Here is a 27667-nt window from a genome sequence, read left to right on the forward strand (position 1 = left end):
TCCCGGGTAGGATGTGTACTTGTCCCAAAGGCTTCGACTGAACGTGGCGCGTTTCTAATTCTCAAAACGAGAATTTTTCTCTTGCAGTCATGCACCAGCTGGTCAGCACTACTTCACTTTTGTTAGTCCAGAGACCGTTGTGTTATTTTGGCTCGCGAAGCCACGTATTATCAGTTGTAATATTCAGTATTATTCTCACGTTTATAGATGACATTTAAATTTGAAAGGGAGAGGAACTGCCTTCTCAAATTCAAGGTATCAGGCACGTATGTGGTAAGTACCTTTTCACGAAATACGCTGCACTCCAAGGGGGGGGGGGGGGGAATGAGTTATTTAATGTCTTTGGCAACTACACTCTTAGAAAAAAGGGGTGGAGCAGTTACACCATTTTGGAGGTAATAGTTGTCGCGTATGTCGTTCCTAGCAGGTTGTAAAGTTCTACCTGCTACCTCACTCTCGAAACAGAACTTCACCGCATAGCACGTTGTCCGCCAACCATTGCCACGTACCAAGGGCGTACTCCTTTTTGTAGCAATTTGGATATATCATAGTTTCTTTTACCACAATTTTACACCCTTTATCAGACGCTACATTGACCTAGGTGCTAACTATAGAACCTACCAGCACCTTTTCACACCCTTTTTCTTAGAGTGTGCGTGATTTGCCAGAACCACAGGTCCCTTTCGAGACTAAATTAACTGAGTCTTGTGCGAATGTTGAGGACTATAGTAGTCGCAGTGCTGGTGAGTAAGTTTCGGGATTCCGGTATCGCGCGACTATTCACACGATGAAACTTTAGTCGCGTGCAACTAGGTTGCGCTCTGTGAACGGGTTCCGCAATCCCGTTGCTGAATTTGCAGCACGGATCGTCCCAGGAGCGATCTCTTATGTCAATCACTTGGCTCCTCCTCCGAAGACATCCAATTGCAATGTCTCTCTTATGTGACGTCACTTCCGAGATGTAAACTGCGCAGCCCAGTCGGCGCGGGTTACGAAGGCGACGATAGTAGCATGGAAGCTGCCCCTGCGATTGATGTAAAATATTCCAAGGGAATGTGCCCTTGCATAGACCTTTTTCGCAATGGCCTATGCGCATGCGTATGACCTTGAGGCGCCGGGGAGGATTATCTCCGTCTGCACTAGGTGGCGCAGTATGGTGACGACAGAAGTGCGGACCAGTGGGGAGATCGCGCGAATGGCGCGAGCTTGTTGGCCCCACTCCGGACCGGTTTTGGTCCTTTGTGCTACCCACGTGGATTTGTTGTCACGCCGAGCGTGATTCGTTGGAGAACCGCTACGATACGACGCGTATGTGAAAAAGGTCCATTAGACATGTGTTCGCGGCCGCGGCATGCCGCCGCGGATACTGTGCTGCAGCCATCTGTAGCGTCCCCAAACCGGCGCCCCGGGGGCGCCTTCGCACAGGTCTGTTCAGAGCCATTTATAGGGAGAGGTTGGCCATTCTCTGATCTTTTGCCCCTCGTGGGTGGAGCCTATTTTGACGTCAGAGTCGTCGTTGCGCCGCCCAAAAAGCCTGAATCCAAGCGGAATCCCCCCATCAGCCATCTAGTCCGCGCCATATTGATGCTTTCGGCCAGCTGGTCGACAGCTTCGTGGTCGCGCTGAATGTAATCTACGGGAATAAAGGCTGGTTTAGAGTCCGACGTAGTCTTCGCCCATCGCCGCCCGCGTTGCGCGCCGATAGCCAGCATTCGCTACGACACGCTTCCTCATCCTACCGGGATCATAGTCTGACGCGATTCGGCGCAGCGCAACGAAAACACTTCCGGAGATTTTCACATTTCGTAGTGGGAAAGTAGTCATATCTGGCAACTGTACCCCCGTGTTGGAATCCGACTAAAGACAATCCGTGTTCCCATCGTATGCTTGTACTACTGTAATACGGTTGGTATCCCCAAAGATGGACATTGAATTGAAGAAGAAAGTCGCACGTCTTCCCAGATGTTCTCGTTCTTTTGCTTGTCTCTATAATCCATCCGTCGTGTATTATATAGGCACGGATGTTCCTTAACAGCTTCGATCAAAGGCTCAATGGACGACGCCATGTTTGGAAATGCGAGTCCACCGGAGCCCGCGCCGTACACAGCTCGCTGGCCACCGCCAGTTGTAGAACATTGCTCTACTCCCCCGACGGCGGCTGACGTAAGGCGCGTTGCTGCCGCGCTTCGCCGAGTGTCGTTGAACTATGAACTCACCGACAGTGGCTCGCGATGCGCGACCGTGCGCTGCGCGTCGTTAGACCCCGCTCCGCTGGACTCTAAACCAGCCTTAACCGGCTTATGACCCACAGGCGCACAGGGGGGCTTTGGGGGCAGGGGGGCATAAGGGGGGCTTTGTTGCCAAACAGAAAGAGTTCAAGGTCGGAAGGCTTTCGAAGCAAGAAGTACGCACGTATCTTCTCCCCTTGGAGTGTAAACAATGAACAACATCAACATGGCGTCGGCGACCGGTTGACGACTGGATAACAATAGAGAACCATAAGGGAGGTCGTTCAGCCGTGACGTCGCATGACGCGCTTTATGTTAGGCTCCTCCTAATGGCCAGACTCTCTCTATAAACGGCTCTGGGTCTGTTTTTTTGCGCGAAAAGACGCATTGCAGCCCTCTCGCGAAGTCCAATTTGCTTTTATTGGTGCCGATGACAGTACGTCGCGCTTCTGTACTGTTTTTGACTCTCATTTGTTCGCGCAGCTAACGTCGCCGCTGCCGGTCGTTAAATGGGCATGACGCAGCCACCGGTCAAAGTTCCGTCGGCTTACACGTCTGCCTTGAATACAACATTGAAAACTGTCAATCACATTTACAATTTTCGCTCTCGTGCTGTTAGACGAAGATAACGACGATGATTGAATTATTTGATTTTAAGAAGACGACGATGACATTTCTTTGCGTGTATGAGTTTACCGTATTGCGATTACCGATCCAGGGCTCTACCAATTGAGCATATGTCGAATATGTCAGCACAGTTCCCTTAGAAGTCGGCCCAGGACGCACATCCGTCAATCGTGACGTTGCCCACCTCTGTCAGGCCCACACCGGCAAGCCGTTTCATCATCGCCACCAATACCGTATTGCGAATTCTTTCAACCATAACCTCCTGTATAATGTCAGTATATAGGAGGCTATGGTTCAACACTACGACGCAGCCAGTTGCTCACCGTGTCGAAGGGGCTTACTCTCTGCAGCATCAATGGACCTTCTACACATACGCGTCGTATCCTAGCGGCTCTCCTGCGAACTACGCTCTGAGCGCGTCAAAACAAACCCACGTGGGCAGCACGAAGGACCAAAACCGGTCCGGAGTGGGACCGACGAGCTCGCGCTGTTCGTGCGGTCTCCCCACAGATCCCCACTTCTGTCGTGCTCATACTGCGCCATCTAATGAAAACGGAGATAACTCTCTCCGACGCCTCAAGGTCAGGCGCATAAGCCGTTGTGAAAAAGGTCCATTGCGTGCAACCATTGCTCGGACGGTACGAATCGACCCTTAAATGGGGACTAATTTCAGTCTCCGAAATTTGAAGCTATAAATTGTCTTTAATCTATTCTTTTTGTTTCTACTTTGAGTGTACCTGTTCCCAATAGAATTTCAGACATCTGCTTCTCACAGTTTGGACTGCCAGAAGAAGAACTGTACCTTCCCAAGAGCAGTTCTTACAGGGGCTCACCTCCACCTGACCTTAAAATTGTCGGCCCGTATCTGTGGCAGTTTATCACGGAGCATCCTCAGGCGATGGTTGCCGACATCATAGTTGTGCTAACAGGGTATGTCACATCATATATGACTTCGGAAGGACTTAGTCGTCCCGACGCGTGTTCTCGTAACCAACTGTTCCCAGGAAGCTGCTTGGCCTGCCCACGTTGGCACGGTGGATTTTATATATTTTACGCACGCCTGCTGTTCACTCACACTACAATAGAATTACGGAACTACCATTGAAAACCGTTTGTCCATAACAAGTCAATATTTTTACACATTTCAGCGTGTAAATGGAATTTTTCTTAATGAGGACCATTTTGAATTTCGCAAGGTCAACTGGAATAACAGCCTTGGATAGGTGGAACAATAATAACAGGCTTGATAAAGGCGACATCCAAAGCACCAGTCCGGAACAGTGGTTTAAACAGAACACCCTTCCGAAACGCTGTTTTCCATGGAATGCACCTTTTCAAAGGACGGGTGTGTTTTACAAGACACCTTCCCGCATAGTGTGCCACAGAAGTGCGCCGTATAAGAAGACATGAACAACGCAACACGCTTGGGTCAACCAACCATCCTTTTCTTACGATACTACATTCTCCCTCCCCATTGGTCGAAAATGGGACGACTTTTGCGACAGTTGTGCATTTTTGAGACGGAAACAAAAACAATATCAGTCTGCGCAGTGGCCACTTTCAGCGTGCTGTGTGGCAACGTACCATTTTAAACACGTGCATAAACAGCAAAAACAACATCAATCTAGGTGGATAATTATACCCCTGTCACGGACGCACTCTTTAACGAGGACTGAAACCAATGCCGATTAGGCCAAAGCCGTATATTAAAAGGTAGTCTGCCCATTGGGAGGAGTCACAAAAGGAGGCTCGACCTGTCAATCCCAGTTTCGCTCCACTGATTGGTTTGCTTTTTGTCAAGGGGGTAGCCATGATACCTCACTGCCACCCAAAATGGCGATGAAAACAAACACGGCGAAGCGGAGATTTCGTGACAATTTTTTTTTCACAGACTACTCTGATTTTACGCTGCAAATGTACATCCTCATATTCGTTTCGCAGAAATTAGTTTCAACTGATGCTCACCCATCGATATCTAACGGAAAATAATACGTTTTCTCGACGGCGTTAGGCCTAGTGAACACGGCGATCGCGGCGATCACAACGCAATCATAACAAAAAACGGCACTGTGCTGTACCATCTTATACTTGATTGCTGAATTTCATGGATATAATCATTCTTGCCTTTTATATTCCAACTATTCATGTATATTTGTTTAGAATCGTACCGCCGACAGAGTGTGTCCCAGCAGGTGGTTCTGCCGGCAGCGGTACAACGACGGAAGCAGACGACAATTCCCGACGTCCCCCACGCACCCTTGTTGGCGTTCATCAGATTTGTACGAAATATCCACTAGTTCTTCAGATTGCGAAACGTATCCACTTCAATCTCATCCAATCCACTTGCCACACAAAATGGCACTGCCCATGTTGGATAGGGGGGACAAATTGTGAGGATAGGTTGATCGACAGCGTCCCATATTTCAACACTCCATCGGTCAGAAAGCTGAAAAAGTGGGTGAAGCTTCAGGTATAACCATCACCCCTTAATGGCCAGACTCTCTTTAATATACGACTCTGGATTAGGCGTCCCTGTAGCGCCACCAAGCGTCTAACATGCAAACTTCTGAAAGAGCCTTGAATTCAATGCTTGAGCTTTAAATGCATTTCTCGTTAACGCTAAACGTTCCAGTTATGAAGCTGCTGTATTGCAGGAGCGTTATCTAATGACGTGTACGTATGCATTGGATTGCAAGTGTAACATAGCCTGATGCTCTCTTCCGACAGGAACCTGCTGACGAGGGATGCAAACACCTCATGTAAGATTAGAAACATTCTACTTTATCTACTTTGGTGCGGGCTGTTGAACGAATCACTGTTCAGTTTGTATACAAGTTCGCGACGCCCCCAACGCGGGATAGTAGTCTTATCATGGGATGGATTAAGTAGGCGCTTCTAAGTGAGACTGTTTCAGGGATGAACGCACAGGGGTGACATGAACCCGCCATTGTTATAACTACCCTCCAGTGAGTGCTTTTGGCAAAACTGCCATCTTGTCCTGGTCGCACGTCATAGAAAACGTTAAATTGAGGTCATGTGACTTTGTTTACATGTCGTTTTGCCGCTTACCAACTTTTTTTCGCCGTCATAACACCAAGAGATAGCCGTATTTGGCCAGCGTAAACTATCTGGTGCTTCTTTCGCAGCATGGTAGCCCATCTCACCTTAGTTTAAGTACATGGCATTGGCTCGGTAAGTCGTAACGCGCGGTCGTGATCACATCTTTGGAAGTTGTTGTCAACAATACGAGGCTTTATGTGTAAAACTGCGCGTTTTAGTGTGAGATTATCGAATAAAAATAATTACCGTGATAAAAAAAAAACATCCAAAACGTCGTCCAGAAACAGCAACCGCACTGTTTACAAACGGTTTGGCCGCCGATCAAGGGCGCCGCCATGTTTAAGGTCACGTGTGTCCTGACATTTGCTGTGACGTGAGACCAGGACCTGTCCAGGATGCATTGCGTTCGCCCAGCACGCTTTCGTCTACCGAGCAATACATTGGATGCCACCCCTGTGGATCTGTGGATGAACGCAACGCATCCGGAGTAGTGTCTGACGCCAACGAGCTTTTTTGAGCTTCCACCTCGTGTGGGGGTACCGGAGCAGACGACAAGCGCCTGGGGATTGAAACAGGTCCCCCAGACTCACCGCGGAAAAGCGTGCAACGAAGAAGGCCGTCACTAGATACCCCACTGTTGCCGTTCCGGATCACTTCAGCGCGATAAGTTTAGCGGCAAAATGTTTTTGTTGTTTCTGCGAATGAATCTAGTCTTTATATGTCCAAGTAAAACGCGTACAACAACTCTCTGTGTCGGGTTTCACTTTTTGGTCCAGCTTTTAAACGTGTTGAGCGATCGGAAGGATCTAGTGCACGGCTGCGTGCACCACATAGCGTACCTGTCGTACCAGGCGCCGCAGGCGCAGTCGTCCATTTCTCCTTCGGTGACTTGGCCTGGCTTGGATTGTGCTTCAACTGGATCTTTAGCGCGCTACAATGCAACGCAAGCCAACGTCTGCTAACAATGGGGTATCTAAGGGCGGCCTCCGGCATTGCACGCATCGGGATAGGAACAAATACATGGGAAAATGGCGACCTTGGGGGACCTGGATTGAAACGTTTGGCGTGATGTATTTTTCCGTTGAATGCGACGGTCCACCGAGCATCGGAGCCGTTTATTGAGAAAGTTTGGCCATTCTTCGATCTTTTTTTTGCCGCCTGGACATATGGGACCTCGGCGTGACGTCACACACGTCATCGCTCCACCCATTTGGCCGGAAGGAGAGACAAGCCGTGGAGTTGAGATATCGAGGCTATAAGTCCTCTCCAAAATGGCAGGCTGAAAGGCACGGGGAGATTTGAAGGCGCTAGCTCCGCTTTAGATGAGTTCTGTACAGAGGGACAGAAACCTTGCTTATATTGGTGGTGCTTATATTGGTTCTACAACGTTTGTGTGAACTCAAGTTCATAGTCCGCAAATCTCGGCCACTGTGGTTGTTACAGAACACTGGGAATTAACAGCGTTTAGCCGTACGGTTTTGGTGTCCCTGCAAAAGAGGCCCATTTCCGTGTGTATTATGACGTCATCCATCAATGCCAGTCGCCGGGCATGCGAGCTTCCGAAGTGGGGTAGCCGGTTCCAGTCAAGGTCAACCGGACTACAAGGTCGGCGCGTTTCTGCCTTTAAATTTCGCGGATGAGGAAAGTTCCTTCCCCCAGCTTTCAGTATGGGACGTCATGCCACTCATCCATGCAGGACAGAAGGAAAGGAGGCGCCCCAGCGGCTCTTCGACAGAAGAGAGAAGCGTGGGGCAAGTGACGTGAGGATAGGAGATGAGCCGTAACTTCTTTTGAGCCTCGCGAGGGTCACGTGACCTGAATAGCCAAATGAGGTCGCTTTGCACACGCCACTTTGGGGGGCACTTCGGGGGCTACACCACACCCCTCCAAGTATTCCGAAACTATGCGTCGGGGGCTCCCATAGAGATTTATGAACCGGAAAGCGAGCGTTGATGTCACTGGAGTGGCTCCCAAACTCGGCTTCACTTCTCAGAGCAGTAGGGCTCCTCCTCTCTTTTCTTCATTATCGTAAGAAGAAAGAATCGTAAGAAACGCGCCTTCTTCTTTTCTCTCTGTTACATTCTTTTTGGAGTCGCATGCCTCGCGTCTCGACTGGTCGATCTCTCTAGGAGATGATTCTCGGAAGTCAATAATAAGTAGAGCCTGATTAGACGCGAATCTTTTTATGCCCGAATACGCAAAACTTCGCGAAATTCGAACTCTTCGGATCATTCGGAAAAAAAGTTCGCAGTAGTTCCACTTCAACTGCACATGTGCGCAGCTCTTCTTACCACAAACGAAAGCACGTGTTTTACGACTCGAAAAGCCGCCAGGTACTTGTGGCATGTTTAGATTACGACGTTCTATATTTTAATGCGTCAGCATTATAGTCCTGGCTACGCAAGAAATCCGGCCGCACTGCAAGCCAGCAGGTAGATATAAAAAAAAATGCAGAAAAAATAGCCGAAGCTCTGTGGCTGCACGTTGAGCATATGAGTTTAATCGTGCACTCCTAGTCGAGGACAGCTCGCATGCCAGCAAGTACATATACAATGTACTTGCCGGCTTGCACTTGCTAGTCACGCATTTCATGATAAAAGCACTTTTATGGAGATATGAAAGCGGCAGTGTTGAACAGGTTTGCTAACCGATTCGCGGCTGGGAACGGGTTTCCCAACCGGTGCGATTTTGGTGCAGCCCAACCGGAACAGAACCGGAACGAAATCGAAGCAACGCGAACACGAACCCATATTTTTTTTCGGTTCGACACTCTGGTCAATAGTTAATTGTATATAGGAGCAGAAAGGAAGAAGCTCCACCATATCCTCCTATAAACCATGCATACACTCACCCTCCTATTAAACGCATGTCTTCCCCCAATGGGGCAAAAAAGAAAAAAAAACAGAGGTGGATCCGACGCAAATACGTTAGCATTAAAACTTGCAAACACTTTGGTAACTTTCCTTCACGACGCGACACATTCCTTCAGCGACTCTTCACGAACGCCACACAACTCTTTACACGATCCTACACAACGCTAACGCGAGACAGCATTCGCAGCCAAGCGAGCCTTCCTGACTTACTCAGATTCAGCTTGGCGGCGCAGTTTCGTAGCCTTCTTTCGCCGCTGCTGCTCCTTCGCACAGCTTTTATAGCCCATGGCGCGCCCACGGAGACACGTCTGAACGTGTCGACCACCACCTTGTGCACTGACGAGTAGTGATGGGTGATACTATCGATCCAACTATCGGTCCAACTATCGAGTGAACCGGAATGTCAGTAGTATCGCGATAGTTTTTCGGACTATCGATAGTACCATGACTTGTGCACTTGCGTCGGTGTGCACTTGCGTCGTGATTTGTGCGTCGGTGGTGCACTTCACGGAGCTTCACGTCGCTTAAGCCAAGACAATCCAGCAATTTGCTCCTGGCAGCAATCTATCCATACTTTATTCACTGCGAATTTAAAATTCTATCTTGTTTCTTTTGAAAGCGAAAATTTATGCGAATTTTGAGTTTTTGACCAGGTGTGTTTTAAGAACGAAACTTTCTGAATTCGCATTTGGCTACAGCAAACTATCAAGAGTTCGCTCACCGCGAAAAATCTGAGCAAGAGCAGGTTTATGTTGGAAATAAATTTGCTGATTTCGCGTTTGATTCCTGCAAACTATCAATAGTTTGTTGACTAAGAATTTCAAATTTTTCTCATGTATGTTTTTAAAAATACACATGAGTTCGCGTTTCACCCGTGCGAATTATTGTTTATTCACTCTCCATTTGAAAGCATACTCCCCGTAGTTTGGCGCTCTATGGCCTTTGTTGCCTTTGTGCCATTAAACCCATAATCTCTCTCTCTCTTGAAAGCGAAGATATTTCCATCGGAAACAAAAGCTTCCGAATTGTCATTTTTCGCATGGAGTTCGAAAATCGCGTTTTGCTCGTGATTCATAATTACCTCTCAGGAGAAAAAATCGGATCATGGAAATAAAATATGAAGTTCAAGAAATACGAAATATCGGAGTATATATCTACACGCTTCTATAAATTTGGCATTTGTGAAGAGGAATTAGTGGCCCTTAAGTACAAACCCGTATTACTGTGACAGTAACACAAACTACTTACAGTTTGACAGCGTATGCGGCTGCTCTGAGTAATAATAACAATATACGCATACCGCACAACAATCCACGAAATCTCTTTCTGTGCTTTGTTGGTTGTAGCAGAACAGAAGTTCCCGTCCGTTTTTCGGAGCAGCTCGTCTGTCTCGTGCAATCGATTTTTTTTTTCATGCTAAAGGCGCGAAACTATTTAAAAGATATGTACTGTGCAACTATAAATAAATGTATGCGACTAGATTGATACACAACTCGGAGATGTGACTCCTACATTTTCGCAGCAAGCGAGTTTGGACTGTGTCTAGCTTAATATCGGTAGGTGAAACTATCTAAACCGTCGACACTCAAATGAGTAGACATGTCCATCATCGATAGTGCTATCGATAGTGTGTGGATGACTATCGCCCATCACTACTGCCGAGTGCTGACGATCCGGCGCCGTGGCCGCGTCGCACTCTCCACGCGCCCTCTCCTTCCCCCTCCACTCACCGCGCATGCGCGCCGCGCTGTGACTACAGACAGATCACGCCGCGATTCTTGCGTAGCGAGGACTATAATGCTCACGCATTAAAAAAGGACATCGGTATAGCCTCAGCGAAGGCGCAAATGAGAGTCAAGAGATACGAAATGAATGCCGGCGGCGATAAGACTAGGTAAGCAAGGAGAAATTAGCTGAGCCGAACTGCAAACATGAACAACACAAACAAATAAGAACAACACCTTTATTACGGAATGATGACTGGGGAGTTTAATCGCCGGGGGCGATACTCTACCCCACTGCTGGTGGTGATGCGGGGAACAAAATAATGAGCCCCTTCACAATATGGATCGAAGTCCTGTGGTGTCCAGGAAGGTGAAGAGAGCCTTGAGGGAGAGCGTTGGTGTGCTGGATGTGGCCAGGGACCAAGAATAGGGACAACACAAACACAAAAGACTCCAGCGCACAAAATCGATGAAACCAAACAACCCGGGAAAATGGTGCTGACGCTAAGATTGGAACCTGGGCCGTCTGATTTCCGGCCACATATGCTGCCACTACGCCCTAGCTCGGGAGAAAGCCCTGCTGTCGCGGTGCAGCAGCAGCATGTTTGACCGGCAGTCACGAGGGAGCTAGGGGTTCGAACCTCGCCGTCAGCACCTTTTTCCCGAGTTTTTCCCGAGTTTTTCTGAGTTGTCATAACCGGAGCCGCAACACCCGAACAATCTCATCGGTTAAATCCGATGACAGATTAAATCCATGAGTGTCGATGTCCGGGCTTGTCGGTAGTGCGCTATAAAACGATGAAAATAAATGATGAACGAAGGAAGTCACCGAAAAGGGTGGCCAGCTGTAGCGCTCGAACCCACATCTTCTGGACCCTGGCTAACCCTCTCGGTGACTTCCTTTTTTCATCATTAATTTCTTAGGCACTTGAGGCTTTGTATGATGTGTATTTGTCCTTTCTATGTGTTCAAGCTTCAGAACATCAGTTGCCGTCATGATAAAAATAGTTCACAGCAAACACAAACTACCCGGAGACAGTGTAAGACACAATATTAAACGTAGCTGTGAGTACTACGGTGTGGGTACTGGAGCGCGTTTTGTTATTGCGCTCACTCAGGTATTTTTTCCACTGCCTTGCTGTCGCGTTATGCTGGCTTTATAGTGATGTTCATAACCTAAGTATTTAAAGAGATTGAAACATTTATTTTATTGAAGAACAAGCTTTCGGACGGAGTCCGTCCTTCATCAGGTGCGATACATTGAACACTTGGTAGAGATATTTATACTAATGTACATCAGAGAAAGGGGACAGCGAAGGTGGTGAGGAGGAGATACAAATTCTTATTAGAGAGGACTGAGGGCGCGAAAACGAAAATATAAAAGAAAGCGGTGTACAGTCGGAGCGTTACCGGAGACCAAAACCGTTGAGAGATCTCAGGTGAGCGAACATCGTAAAGAAGACTGCTGGAAGAAATATTACACTGCTGGGGTTTGAAAGATAAACAATGGCAGCACTCGTGTTTAGCCTGCATTCTACCGTACAGAAACTGAGAAAAGGCTATCGGCTATTAGGGGTCTTGCAAAAGGTGTACATTCTTAAAATGGGTAAAAAAAAAGAAGAAGAAAAGAAAAAGTAATGAGCAAAGCAAAATAAAATCTGGAGAAATTGTGACATGTCTGCTGAGAACACAAGGTATATGTACCACAGTGTAAAGTTAGCGGGCCCTGGAGTTGGTAAAAAAAAGGGGGGGTATGCACTATACAATACTAAAGGGGATTGCTTCATGTGGTCAAATGACCGATACACATGTGGTCTCCTGCAGTAGGTGAAAAATAGGTCAAGGGTTTTTATGTTTAGCAGACGGGCAATCTTTTGGACCCTTCGGGAAAATCGGGGAAACAAGGTGATAAAGTGGGCCAGAAAAAACATTGAGACCATGTGGAGTCAAGGACTGGAATTTAGCAATTAAAAATGACTCTCGGTTTTTGCGTTTGTTGTTGTCAGGAAAGCCCGGTTCTAAGATGACTATCTTTAAGTGTGTGTCTTTAAGTCGTGCTCAGGAAGGTTAGAATGCAAGGAAACAGGGGTTGGTCGCTGATGAACAATGTCCCCTTTGTGTCCGTAAAACCGTTCCCGCATGGAATTAGAAGTTTCTCCGACATACTGAACGTGACATTTGGTGCAGAAGATTATGTAGCATACATTATATGAATTACAGTTAAGAGAGAGTTTTATTTTAAAAGTGAAGTTGTTTTTCTAGTTATCAATCTGTGTACACGAAACAATAAATTTACAGGTCTGGCATCGTGTTTTGCCACAAGGAGCACAACTAGGGGGTTGATGGTGAATCTTTGACGATACTAGTAGGTTACGCAAGTTCGTCTGTCGCTTGAAAGCGACCGTGGGTGCCTGCGGGAAAACTTCCTTCAATTTCCTGTCAGCGTGAAGGATATTTAAATGGCGGTTTAGGATTGCTTTACAGTTATTGAGAGATTTATGGAACTGAGTGGTGAAAACTAAGTTTGGGCTTTCTATTCTAGTTTTAGGTGCTAGTAGGACACCTCTTTCCTGTAAGTTTGATTTGTGGAGGGCATCACTTTCTAGAGGGGGAGGATAACCACGGTTTACGAAGGCTTTAGTCATGTCGCGTGCATGCTTAGAAAAATCTTCCTGGTCTGAGCATATACGTTTTAAGCGCAAAAACTGTCCACAAGGTATGTTACTTTTCTGTTTCTGGGGGTGGTAGTTGTCAAAATGGAGATACTGGCGTCGATCTGTGGGTTTTTTAAAAAGCTCGGTAACAAGTGAGCCCGATCTAAGAAGTTCACAGATTGGTGTGAGAAGTGACATGAAAATTTAATTGAATGATGAAGCGAGTTGAAATGCTCAAAAAATCGTTTTAGAGACGTTTCGTCATCAGACCAGATGATGAATATGTCATCGATGTATCTATAGTATGCTAGGGGACGTATATCAAACGATTCTAGTGCTTTGTGTTCAAATTGGCCCATAAAAAGGTTAGCATAATTTGGGGAAACTCGCGAACCCATCGCTGCTCCGTGGATCTGTACATAATGGGTGTCCGAAAAGGTAAAGTTGTTGTATTTCAGAACCAACTCTAAGAGTGGAATTATAGCGGTGCTGTGGAGAATATTGGGAGGATGTAAAGAAAGAAACGCTTCAACACTTTTAAGTCCTTCGTCATGAGGGATATTAGTGTACAGGGATACTACATCCATGGTCGCTAGAATGACATTACTAAGATTGAGCTGGAGATTGTTGAGTGAATCGATCTTGCCGAGAAAATCCTTTGTGTCCTTAACATATGATGGTAGAAGAGGAGGGATGTGGTTGATGCACTTATCTACAACTAAAGAAATTTTCTCTGTCGGGGTATTTACACCTGAAATGATAGGTCTGCCTGGGTGATTTTCCTTATGGACTTTGATCAGAAGGTAAAAATTGCCTGGCTTAACGTTCTTTGGCTTCATGAATTTAGATATATCAGAGGGAACCAGGTTTTTACGCGAGAGGGCGTCTATGGTTTGGTTAATAATGCAACAAAAAGATTTGGTGGGATCCTTATCTAGGATTTTGTAGAATTTCGAGTCGCTAAGTTCTCGTAGGGCTTCGTCTATGTAGTCGGAGGTGTTCAGAACAACTATGCCGCCACCCTTGTCGGCAGGTCTAATAATAATATCATCTCGCGATTTTAGGCGATTCGATGCAGCTTTATCTTTGGAGGAGAGGTTACCGTGATGCGATTTTGGGCTATTGTTAAATGCTGACATGATGTCATTATGGACGGCTTGAATGTAATTATCTATGAGGGGGCTGGTCTGGCTGGGATCAGGTGTCCAAGAAGAAGTTTGTTTGAAAGGTTCAGCTTTATCTGTGCATTTGTCATGAAAGAAAGTACGGAGGTGCATTCTTCTGCGTAAGCTCTGTAAATCGTTGAGTACTTCAAATTTGTTTATGGTTGTCTGTGTGGGAGCGAAACTGAGGCCTTTCGACAGAACATCCAACTCTGACTGACTCAATTCGGCGTTAGAAAGATTGAAGACTACGTTTGTGGCATTGGATGGTAATGGGTTGACAGGCAAGAGCGACTCCAAGATGTATCGGGGATCAAGGGGTGTTAATATTACGTCAAGTTTCTTCGCTTTATTGAATTTTACTTTATTTATTTCAGTCGCCTTTTTGAATGCAAAGGATTCTAGTTCTGAAAAATCAAGGGGAGTGAGTAGAGGTGAAATCTGGCGAAGTTGGTTGTCAAGGTCCTTTGTTAGATAAGAATATTCATACTGCGCAATCTTGGTTAGTTCCAATGAAGTATAATTTAAGACAGTATACCATCGCATGGCATTGCGTGGGGAATGGAATTCAAAAGTAGGGTGGTTTCTTAGGGCAAATCCATTGGGAGTAACATTGTGAGAAATGCAATCTGACAGGAACATGCGGTGGGAAAGAAACCTAACATTTTTGTCTAACAGCTTACGTGCTTTGAGAAAGTGAGAGCTGGTTGAGTGCGCAGAGTTTTCATCACGTCACAGGTGGTTGTCCATGTTGCTGCGTCTAAACTGTAAACCCGTAAAAAACTTATTTGCAGATTATATTGAGTACTATGCCAGGATGTGCACGGAATATAAAACCATCGTCCTCTTCGACTACCCGTTCAGCTACGGGGTATATCAAGACCTGTTTGTGGCACTGGAGAAGCTGTAAGTAGACGCCAGCCCCATATAAATACCCTAGTTCATGTGGAACAATATTTAAATTTTCGCAATTTCGCGGTAACTGCTGGTCTATGAATCCCCGAACCTTTCGATGCTGTACATCCATGACTGGAACATCCATGGAGGTGCACCTCCACGGAGTTTGCAGAGGAACCGGCTGGTGCCTCCCCTTATTGATCACCGCCAGAGTTGCCGGATGAGAATCATGAAAAATCTCCAACGCGCTATGAAAAAGTAGCCAAAAGTAGCCCTTGTATGTAGCCATTTCTGCATATCTGGTGCTGTGCACGCGTCATGCGTTGAGTGAAAAGGCTCCTTATCGAGTGTCAAAAGCCTTAGCACTCAAGCAAAACATTTCGAAGGACATCGCACCGACAAATGGAAGGATCATTGCGACTTAGCTCTCTCCTGGCTAATTTTGTGGATACAGGAAAGCACGTACCTTGCGTACTTGCAACCTATGTGGTACGCGAAGAAATGTCCAGAAAGGTAGTCAGAAAAGAGCCAAGTCGCCATTTCCCAAATTTTGCCGCCACGACGGTCAGAAAGTTGCCACCTTGGCGCAAAGTAGCCAAATCTCGTAACCCAGGACTCGCCACAAAGTGACTTCCAGCAATGACTGGGCAAATCGTTTGGGGATACCGATAGGAGACTCCACTTGAGAAGGAAGAAGAGGGAAAAGGCAGAACACAAAATTTATAGTCCGTGGTTGTTGCGGAACACTGGGAATAAACCTCTCCCCGTTTACAAACAAATGACGTGAGACACCGCCACCAACTTTGTAGACTGGAACTACTATAACAAAAATCCAATAAGTACCCATTCTACCGGTAGCCCTTTCTAAAGATGGCTACCGGGCTCTTCCATCTTCAGGAACCAAAAGGGCACGAGTTTCTCTCGGAGTGCACGTGGGGTCTCCATGCGATGCCAGCGCGAACTAGGTGGTAATAACAAACCAAATTCCGCACAGGATTATGACATTGTCTTTCGAAACGATGCTACCAACCCTTGTGCGGAGCTTTGTATTCCTTCCCCAGTAGACAGGGAACCCGAATGAAGATACCAACGTGGCCTCATTTGTGTGTACCATTAGTACAAAGAAGCGGTCCTTGGCATTTGTGAAGGAATACGTCTTTGTGAAACAGCTGTGTTCTCCGTCCGCTCTGTCGCAAAGTCAACCAACGTCGTGATTACGTCACGGTGACGTTTGTTAGCCAGAGAGTCTGTTAACATTGCGTTTTACGGTTCGGTTTCGTCGATGCAAAAGAAGCGCCATTTTGCGTGTATCATGACGTCATGCCTCAATGCCAGTCACCCGGCGTGTGCCTTTCCGAACTGGAGTAGACTGTTTCAGTCAAGGTAAGCCGGACTGCAAGACCATTTCGCAGGAGAATGCAAGAGATGGCAAGGCAGTCGCATTCGCAGTGGAATTGGCTGAATACGAAGTGGTAGAGACGGCAGCTTCCGTTTCTTTAACCAACGAGCCAATGCGTCACCGAGCATGTTGCCTACCAGGGTTGCGGAATGGGGTCATCTATTCCAGTTCCATTCCTAGGAATGGAAATAACTGTGGTAATTCCGTTGGTTTCACTTCCTGGAAATGAAAAGGTACGGCCAATTCCCACTCTTGGCAAGGCAATGAGCTTGGCAAGCCCATTCCATTCCTTCAATTCCATCAATAGAAAAAAGGGACCCTTAACCGTACCGACTACCCCGGCAGCGCTAGACGAGATTCACATTAGCGTCACTAAATAGGGAGCACGGTAGCGACACTGAGCCACGCCGGTGAGCGAGCCCGCCATCTTGAGTCAGCCGCGCCTGCGTCGCCTAGCAACGGGACGCCAATCTCCCACCTCTCCTGGCGGAGAACAACGCTCCGTCGAGCCAGCTCGCAACTCAGGAAACCGGTTTTGCGTGGATGTGACTCAGCAGGAACGGCGGAGAAACCCCGTGACACGATCGGGGGGCCCAATCGCGGACACTGGACTCCGGCTCCGACGCGGGAATGGAATATTATACTCTGTACCCCTATTTGGTGACTCTAATTGATCACGGAAAAAAATCATAAAAACAAGGTACAGTCGTGCGTCGTTAAAGGGACTCTGACCAGAAGTTCGACAAATATTTCGTTTGCATCTATTACGAAGGTATAATATGCCTCCAAGCCACACGCGAAATATTTTGGCTGTGCGCGGAGGCAAAGTTTGCCAAACAGGGAGCTGAAAACCGGCTTCGCTTTTCCCCCTCAACTCGCGCAATCGGGGCCGAAATCTAGCCTCTTTGCAGTGGACATCCGCCAATTTCCGTGTGCGTGACGAAGTCACGAGGGCCACGTTTCATTGGGCGCCCGGACCGGAAGTTCTGTTGTTAGTGAGTTTGTGAGAACGCCGGCATCCGTCCGGAAAGCGATCTTCAATATGGACGTCGAAGGCAGAAATGCGGAGACTTCGAGCCCGGAACTTCTTTCTGACCTTTCTGCGATCGAGACATCGAGAAGAAAATTCTGCGTGCTGAACAGCTCGGTAGGCTTTCGAAACGTCGCTGATGCCGCGAATGCGAGACGAAGTTAGAGCTCTACGACCATCAGTTACAGATGAAGCAAACAGCATGAGTCGCCTGTCTTCAGGTAAGCGATGAGCTTTTTAACGCACACTGTGATCGAACATGTAAACGTTCGCAGAAATTTCGTGTTCTGATATCTAATGCGCACTTGCTGTTCATGGTGCCGGTGTGGCTGGTGTGTCATAATGCCGAAGGAGATCGAATGCTTGTGCTGCAAGGAGCTCGAAAACACTGCCGAATGACTGCAGTATGAGGGCATTACAACCCACAAAGATTTTCAACTTCTATTCTTCAATATGACTGTCCTGAAGGTCGCATATTGAACTCCGTGGGCACGCGAACCTATGAGCGACTGTATTCACAAGTAAGTCACATGTGTCCTTGTCGAACGATGTTAAAATTTGGGCGCCCAAAACTGGTTTGGTCCTGCAATAGAGTCGTTAAAAACTCCAGTACAGGGCGCAGCACATAAAAAGGCTATACAGTACACGACTCTGAACTGGAGAAAACCAATATAGGCAATTTTGTAATTGTCAGTGTGATGTGTCCTGAGTCACGTTTTTATGTATTGCCCTGTGCATAAGGTTTTAGCGTAGGTCTTTAGCGATATTGAGTGTTCTTGATTGTCGATTCAGTGAAAAGTAGTACAATTTTGGGTTCTAAAAGAACACAGCATGTGTAGTAATGTACAAGGTGTGGGCAGGTAAACTGCAGTTACTCTCAGGTACACGTAGAAATGACAATGCACACACACTGTACTGTAACCGGTTACCTATTTGCCTAAACTATATTTTATGTACATCTGTGTAGACGATGCAGATACACTGCGTATCGCCAGTTTGCAAGGTGAGTATGGCAAAAGCTTGGAAAAAACAAGATCATGGTCATCCCAGCCTGTGCAGTGAAGAGGGTCTGGCAAGCCTTTCCCACAGAAAATGCCACAGGCTTCAAGTACCCAAGATCCTAACTGGGGGTACCTCTTCGCACAGCTCGTCTATCACATTTAAAATAATTCAGCATCTGTATTTAGGATGATCTATAGCTCTCAGGATGATGCATGGTTCATGAGTTCAACATGTTGTGTTGAAACACAACACTAGTCCTTTTTAATGAGTCTTGCGGAATGATAGATGAGCACTCCTTTCGTGACATTGTGTACCATTGCTACAGTGAACAATTTCTTGAGCAAGACTGATGAACGAACAAAAAATAGAGTCTTGTCTTCCAAATATGTATGTTCCTTGTAACTTCCGTATTTGTTAAGTGACCCATGTTGATGTCCCCCCTCATGTAATGCCTGCAATGGCCTTTGAGATATATTCATAAATAAATAAATATCAAAACCGGAAAAAGATGTAACACGTATCCTCTCTTTGTGTGAATGATACATAGACATTGTCAGAAGATTTGTACATAGTCACACTATGCCTTATTTTGCATATAGCCTCTCCAAAGCAGTACAAGGCTAAAGTAATCAGTTACTACATAAAAAGAAGGAGGGGAGGAAAACAAATGCTGGCACATCTAAAATTCGAAGAAACCCTGGTACTTTCACGGGGCTACTCACGGCTCAGTGCTGGATCAGATCCCGATGGAAAACAGCTTTTCTGAGCCTCAGTGATAGATTCCCTTGATTGCACTGACTGTGAGGAACATCTCATTTGCTTGGTGGCAAGTGGGCTTGCGTCTGATAGTAAGATTTGGAAGAAAGGGAGCAAGGAACATCTCTCTACGGTCTTAAGAAGGATATCAACGTTACCTGTCAAGGTACAGCATTTCATGTTGCTTTCAGTAAGTACAACACTCCTCATAGCAGTTACCATTCGTGTTGGGAAAGCATGCTGAAGTTAGCTCAGGCAGTGCATCCAGAACTGTGAATCGGGTTCATAGAGCGCACCTGGTGAGAGGGACAGCAACAGTGTCCAGTAAAGACTCTCCAGGAATTTTGTGCAGGTTTGGGGGTCACACCTTTTAATAGTGTTGATGGAAAGCAGGGTGTGTGAAACACTGACTTCTGGTAGATGAATTCTTGTTATTTATAACCAGGTACCCATGTTCTAGTAATCTAGAAATAGCCTTGGCTCTCTTGGAGGAAATTGCTAATGAATCTGGGTGTCTTTTGTGGAAACAGGTCGTAACTGCCTTTCTATCCACCCTTCTTAGTTGCCCCAGCAAAAGCAAATATGTAATGCTGTGCACCATATCTGATGCTAGCACACTAATTGCTTTGAGTGTTCTCAGGCTTCTGAAATGGAGCTACCTCGTACATACGCTGTGCCATGTCGGCAAGAACATAAGTCAGACTGCCTTTACTTTTTAAATTGGCCCTTCAGTGCTTCATGTGACTGCAAGAATGGCACCCCCAAAACAATAGGCAACAAGAATGATTTCTGCAATGTATTGAGCTTTGTAAAACAACATCTTTATTTGAAAATATATTCCAGAAGCCGGGTGACAACCTCATAATGTAGCGTCCTTTACTGCAAACACCGCTCAACACAACGAATAAAAACAGAGCGTAAACGTTTTGTCGCCTCTCCGGGTGGCATCATCAGTACAACAGAGGCCAAAGATGAGCACATCAGCCTATCTAAGAGGGAATCTTACACATCCGATAGGGGGCCACGGTATGTATTACAGGCTGAAGCATCACGCCTGATAAAGCAGGATTCTAAGAACTTTCTAGGGTCCCATCGCTAGTCATGAGCAAAGGTTACTGCACCATCAAAATATATGTCCCTTAGGACAGCAGTGGTAGACTGATTCGGTCCTGTTTAGTTAAGCTAAGCATTAGTAGCCCTGGCTCTTTTAGTCTTGTCCCACGTCTTTTGTCTATCTCGCCAATGTAGGTTGTATCAGATTCTATGCACTCAACTTGATATGCACAGTCAAAATGCCTGATGGGCACAGTGCCCTCCAAATAGCGTATGAAATACATTGGATGAAAGGAATGCGGACCACCGATTTGACTCCTTTGATGTTGTTTTTGATTGTTCTCTGTTGGAGGGATGATGCCACCTGGATAGGCAATGAAGCGTTTACTCTCTTTATTCTTAATTGTTGTGTTAAGCCAATGTTCTGAGTAAAGCATTTTACATTATGAACTTTGTTTGAATGATGATTAGTGGCGAGCTTCATACCCTGGGCCACTACTCTAACAATTGCTTGTGGTAGTGTGGCGAAATGGAATAACGAGCCTTGTAGACAATTTACTTGGCAATATATTTATTTCTCTCTCATAGGTTGAAGAACCCAGTGTGGTGTCACATAGCGGAGGGGCACGTAATTATACAAGACCGATCACCAAAAGGCCTTGCTTTTGACTAGATTAAAATGTGAAGCGATTATAATATAACAAATGCTGCATGGTGGCGATATGATAGGTTCTCCTTACGAGTTGTCGCCACAGTTACGGTTAGTTGAGAAACTGCATATCCAGGTAGCAGGATCAAATTTTAATTAGGCTACTTTGGCCAACACGCGAGCGTAGAGCACAGTGTCAAAAGCCCTTACAAAATAAAAAGAATACTACATCTACATGGACCCAGAAATCAAGACAGTTTGAAATGCTGTGAACGAATTCCACTACGTTAGTTTTGCCTGAATACCCTTTTCTAAAGCCATGCTGGAATTTAAAAAAAGAAATTGACAGAGTCAACTTGGTTGACAACGTGGTAGTACATGATGTGCTCCATTAGTTTACAGGGAACCCTAAACAGTGGAGCTGGTTAATAGATAGAAGGAGCATAGTTGTCACCTCTTCTGGAGACAGGAATAAGCTTGAGACCTATGTCCTCGACTCGCACACATACTAAGAACCTTTGACACAGATTAACGCATCTTCATTCCACCTCTTTCACTTTCAGATGTTCATCTCTGTTGAGTGGTCTGTCATTCTTGTAACACAGATTGGAATTGAAATGCAGGTGCAAAAGGGATGCTCTGAAAGAAAAAGTGTTTGGTTTTAGTCCTCTTAATGTTTCTGAAAACGAAAACAAACTTCACGGTGACTACTCTTCTGAAATTAGCAATTCCAGGATGACAGCAAAAAAAACATCTTGCCATATCATTATATCCACCTGGCACTTCAATTGTTATTTTTTTGCCGTCAAACGGACCATGTTTATTATTATTATTATTTCTTTTTTTTGACACATGCTTTAAGCAACATAACTGCATAATCCATACGGATCATAGCCTAAGGCTAGTGCGATCCGGTAAAGAAAGAAAAAATACAGTAACAATGTTCAACAGCAGCAACAGTCAAATGTCAGTGCCAAGCTACCGACATCCAGTCGACAGCAAACATAAAAACGTAATCATACCAACTAACACTTATATCAAGAAACAGTAATACTAACACTTATTCAGTAGGAACCTTCGCACAGCTAATTTTAAATTGTTGGACATTATAACATATAGAGGCAGAGAGTTCCACTTGATAACTCCTTGGTGTCGCAAAAGACGCTTACCATATATATTCGAGAACTGCGCAACATTAAAGTGGTGTTCCAACATAGCACGGCTCGTGCGTGTAACAGATATAAGCCTTACTCCAGCAACAGCTCCCTCATTCATAATGCAATTTTTTATCATCAATACAGTTCTCTCAAAGCATAAAAGATTAAATGGCAGAATGCCTAATGGTTGATACAGACTAGAACAAGAGATCCTCGGATATGTATTGGATATAATACGGACTGCACGATTTTGTAGAACTTCAACTGGGTTCAGATAAGACTGATAGGTATGCCCCCATGACTCTACACAGTATAACAAATGACATTGAAAAATTACAAAATATAAAGTTCTGAGAATAGGAACTGAGAGTACCTGTCGCGCCCTGAATAGTGCGCCATTTGCCCGTGCAAGCTTAGAACATATATACGAAATATGTGGCTTCCAGTGCAAATGAGAGTCTAGGATGACACCAAGGTATTTAATGCTATTAACACAGTCTATGTTTGCCCCTTTGATTTGTATTTTAAAATTCGACAATCTAACAGCTTTACGATACGAACTAAAGACCATATATTTAGTTTTTGTAAGATTTAATGTTAATGAATTTGCCTCTAACCACTCTAGTAGGTGTGGGACAACACAATGAACTTTGGCTTGAATGTCGTCAATACACGAACCCTTAAAAAGCAGAATTGAATAATGGCAGTTGAAGATGACGATGATTCAATTTAATGACGCATAAGCAACTCGGGCTATAGTGTGCCAAAACCATGGTAAAACTGTGACTTGTTAAATATCAGATGATTATACTAAAATAATGTACTTTGTTGGTTGGTAAATTGAGATATAGACAAAAACATGATATGATAAAAATAAGCAATTGAAGAAAAGGCAATTGTTAGCTTTGTGTGACTGATGTCGAGTTTGCCACACTACGTGTTGAATAATAATGTACGCTGATACGCTGTAGCATATAAAGTACAATCATACACACGCTCTATATGTGGTGGATATGTGAAACCAATATACACATACTTACATTTCAAACTTTCTTGAAAAAGGCAGTCCAAGTCTGTCGGATTTGCCAGACTCTATACAAAGCCAGTAAGCACAGTGTGGAATGACTGATTCATCTTTCGAAGGCAGAGGTGCAGCTACCACGACGCTTCGTCATCTCAATGCTTCGGAGCGGCATAGCCTAGTAAGAAGCCATCAGAAGGATCTCATAACGATAACTTGGTCGAAAAAGTGGAGGGTTCTGTGGGATATGTAAGAAAGCATACGCGTTACACAACAGCTACGAGAATGATCGACTGCACCTGCATGGTTTTCAGTACGTAGACTTGGAACTGAAAAATAAATGTGCTAACCTTGTTGATACTACTTTTCCGTCAGGACCACACGAGAGCACATTTGGTTTTTTTAGTTGAAGGTATCATCAGGTCCCCATGCTCCTTTGAGATGCAGCAGACAGAAGTTCGCTGAGGCGAGTGACTGCCGTTGCGGTTCATCGCTTCGCAGCAGATCAAGAACAGTACACCGCAACGATAGGTGAAACGTTCAGAATATGGTGACCAACTCCAACACCAACCCAATGACCCGAACAAAGAGGATGAACCGGGAGTCACACAAGTTCGCAGTTAGCAAGCTCGGCATACGGCATCCATTACAGCTGACCGGATACGGAAGCATATATCGAACGCCGTGTACAGATTGAAAAGAAAATCGTAGAAACTGTTGCAGGTGATAAATGCAGGGTATATTTTTCTTCTTGAGGCTCTGTAACAAAAACATATTAACGTAGAAATACCATTTCACGAAGGAAATTGACAGATATTGCGTGACCACGTGACGCGTTTGAGCCAATTGTGGGTGTTGCGAGTGGCCCCCGTGTTGACGTCATCTTGATGGTGGGCCGGGGTGGATATTCTATATACACGTATGTTTTCTCGGTTTGACGCTAGGCGTGCTGCACTCGGATGAAATCGAATGTTTAAAATTCGAGTTTAGAGAAACCGTGGGGTTTTAATGCGTGAATTTTCGCATGGAGAGTCCTTGTTGGGTGCTTTATCGACTACAAGTACGAAAGAGCTCCCACAGTTTCTGGTCAGAGTCCCTTTAATATGGACAACTCGACTTATGGGCGATTTTTGTGAGTACTAAACTTTTTCTATGCATTTTCGTCTCGTTAATGTGAAAATTCGCTTTCCGGACAATGGACGGTCCAGCAAGGTACAAACCATACGTAGCACACGCGTTTTCGTCTGGTTTTTATGTACGGTATCGGTATGGAGGGCAAGAGACTCCCTACATTCTGCAGAATAACTTTTAAAACAGGACGTTTCCTTGCACAAAGAGAGCTATGCCCACCCTCTTCACCGTCTACAATAACTATAACTGGAAAGGGGGTTATTTGTGGATGTGAAGGGCCTGCAAAATTCAGTATGATGTCATAACTGTTCCGAACCTGTCCACGTGCGACTAGCCCTCGTACAAGGCGTTGTGATTTTAGTTAAACGTAGTGCAGTCGCTCGGCAGCTTACGAGAACAGAGCCGACGGTACTTCTGTCATGGCAAGTTCAGGTTCTGGCGTCAACGACCTGACCAACGTCAAGCCAACGGTTACATCAGCTATGGCTCAAGCGGGACTACAAAAAAGCTCTTCAATTCTTTAAGGCCAATGGTGATGAGAGCAGGCTCTACGTGTTGCTGACGTTTTTCGAAGCTTATATCGATATGCAATCAAGCGTACCTGCAAGCAGGCACTAATTCGGGACCTTTCTTCAATGAACCTCCTTCGTTGTTGTTGTTATTTCATTGGTATTCGATAATATGGACGATCCGGTTTGTGGACGATTTTGTTCGGGGACGAAAGTGGCACAACTATATTTCGCTTCCGAACTTTTTTGTTAATGCACTTATCAGCTTATCGCTCTTGACCGCGTCCAGGTGCGGCGCGTGTGCGCAAAGGGCGTGAGGGCAGAAACCGGCGGTTTGAAACCAAGACTACCAGCGGGGAAGCCAGGCCATTCCTGCGAAATGATGCCTAATCGCATTCCCATTCCATTCCATTCGTGGGGCAGTTTTCGTAATTCCAATCCAATTTCATAATGTAAGAGCTTGAGTCTGGGCTCACCGCCCAGTCCTTCTCTGTGCCCATACTCAGGATTTTACTCTCAGCAGACTCAGGCATTATGGAGTTCATCCACCAGCTGGTCTGCATATACCCCATCTTGTCCAATCCAATTCGCGGTGGTCCGGACTTCGATAAATCTGGAATGATTCCGGAATCATTCCAACTGTGGAGTGGCAACTCCGCAACCTTGTTGCCTGCGGCGGAGTGCAAGCCACTTTTTACGTAATTAGAAATTGTTTTCAAATACAGGGTGTTTCTTTTGAGCTACAACAAAATTTTAATAGAAAAGGGAATTGCCTTAGAACGCTTTTAATTTTTTCATTGGATTAGTCGACTGGGCTGCTACCAGGAAACCGAATTTTTTCTCAATTAGGGTAACAGGGATATTGAATCATTTTTTTGAAATTATTGACTACAGGGAGTGCATTGCGATTGCGATATTAAAGCCTGATCTCCACATGATTCGCTCCAACCCCTGGAGAAGCGCAGAGGTAATCGCAGCGCGCGCTACAGACCTATCTATTTTGCCTACACCGTCTGCTGCATACCACAAGTTTATTTACACATATATACATATATATATCTATATATGAGTAAACAATAAGACGTGGACGACAGATTACAGGAAAGTTAACAAAAACTAGTTTATTTAATGACTAATATAACACAAAGATTATAATATGCTATGAAACGTTTAAAAGAATGGTCGATGTTCCAACAGTGGCACTGTCTTCGTCAGGACAAAACACGATACAGGGGTTGCACATTGCTTAAATTGGTTCGGTAATTGACGTCACAATCTGTGCAAGTACGCGGGACAGCCTGTGCACAGCTCACCATGAGCTGGCTCCCCAAGAACGATGACAATGACATCACCACCCGGACTCGCACTTGTGGAATGTTCGGGAACGTGACTGACTGAAGACCGACATGTGGCGTACTTGCACCGATTGTGACGTCAATTACCGAACCTATTTAAGCAATGTCCAACCCCTGTATCGCCTTTTGTCCTGACGAAGACAATGCCACTGTCGAAACTTCGACCATTCTGAGAAACGTTGTATAGCATATTATAATCTTTGCGTTATATTAGTCGTTAAATTAACTAGTTTTTGTTAACTTTCCTCTAATCTGTCGTTCACGTCTTATTAATTTACTTTTATTCAACTTCGCAGCCGTGTGATGTTTCAACCCCTTTAAGCTATATCTATATATACAGGGTGTTTCCTTTTATCTGCAACAAATTTTCATAAAAAGGGGAGTTGCCCTAAGGCGGTTTTACTTTTCGCATTGGATTGCTCGACGGGGATGCAATTTTTTGCTCAATTTTTAACTAATTAACAGAGATACTGTCATCAACTTTTTAATTATTGACTTTAGGGACACGTTGGAATTGCAATATGAAAGCCTGGTCACCACATGATCCGCTCGAGCCACTGATGAAGCACTGAAGTAGTCTGAGGGCGTGCTACAGACCTGAGCATTTCACCTTGGCCGTCCGATGGAAACAGAAAGTGATCGCAAAAAGAGCGACGATGACGTTGATATCTCCGCCCTCACTTACCGTCACAGAAAAACGTAACGCTTCCAGATGTTCGTTTTCTTTTGTTTTCTTTTTTGCTTGCAAAGAACTTTGCGCGTCACCACTACATATCAGCGCTTATCGTACCGGGGGAAGGGCAAGAGCTGTGTCCGCCAGAATGAATTGACTGATAGGGCAAGCGACTGCGAACACATGAAGGAACGAAAGGAAGAAAAAAAGAAAAACAAAACAAAGATTTTGAAACGTACCGCGGTAAGGATTTGCCAACATCGCGTATGACGTTTTTCTGAGGGCGGAGATATCGACGTCACAGTCGCTCTTTTTGTGGTAGCTTTCTGTTTCCAGCGGACGGCCAGGGTGAAATACTTGGGTCTATAGCACGCGCTGAGATTACTGTACTGCTTCAGCTGTGGTTCGAGCGGATCATGTGATGATCAGGCTTTAGTATTGCAATTGCAATGTGCTCCCTAAAGTCAATAATTAAAAAAAATGATTAAAATATCTCTGTTAATTAGTCCGCAACCGAGGAAAAATTTTGATTCCTAGTAGCAGCCCCGTTGAGTAATCGAATGCAATAAGTAAAACCGCCCTATAAGGAGACTCCACTTTTTATGAAAATGTGTTGCTGATAAAAGGAAACACCCTGTATAGATAGATGGGTCCATCGATCCAGCGAACCGGTAGAATGTACGAAGGGAATGGCTGCTTTGTTAGA

At 45.4% G+C, this 27667-nt stretch overlaps 1 protein-coding gene across 1 annotated transcript in view; it reads left to right on the top strand.

Moving 5' to 3' along the window:
• Window positions 1–27667, top strand: part of LOC135391491 (uncharacterized) — a 57705-nt gene that overhangs the window by 8150 nt on the left and 21888 nt on the right. The window contains exons 3-6 of the mRNA XM_064621758.1: window positions 208–273; window positions 3631–3785; window positions 5583–5677; window positions 15124–15235. Coding sequence (XP_064477828.1) covers window positions 208–273; window positions 3631–3785; window positions 5583–5677; window positions 15124–15235 — 428 coding nt within the window. The remainder of the gene's footprint in view (window positions 1–207; window positions 274–3630; window positions 3786–5582; window positions 5678–15123; window positions 15236–27667) is intronic.

This window comes from Ornithodoros turicata, chromosome 1 (assembly GCF_037126465.1).
Source record: "Ornithodoros turicata isolate Travis chromosome 1, ASM3712646v1, whole genome shotgun sequence".
In the NCBI taxonomy this organism is placed as follows: domain Eukaryota; kingdom Metazoa; phylum Arthropoda; class Arachnida; order Ixodida; family Argasidae; genus Ornithodoros; species Ornithodoros turicata.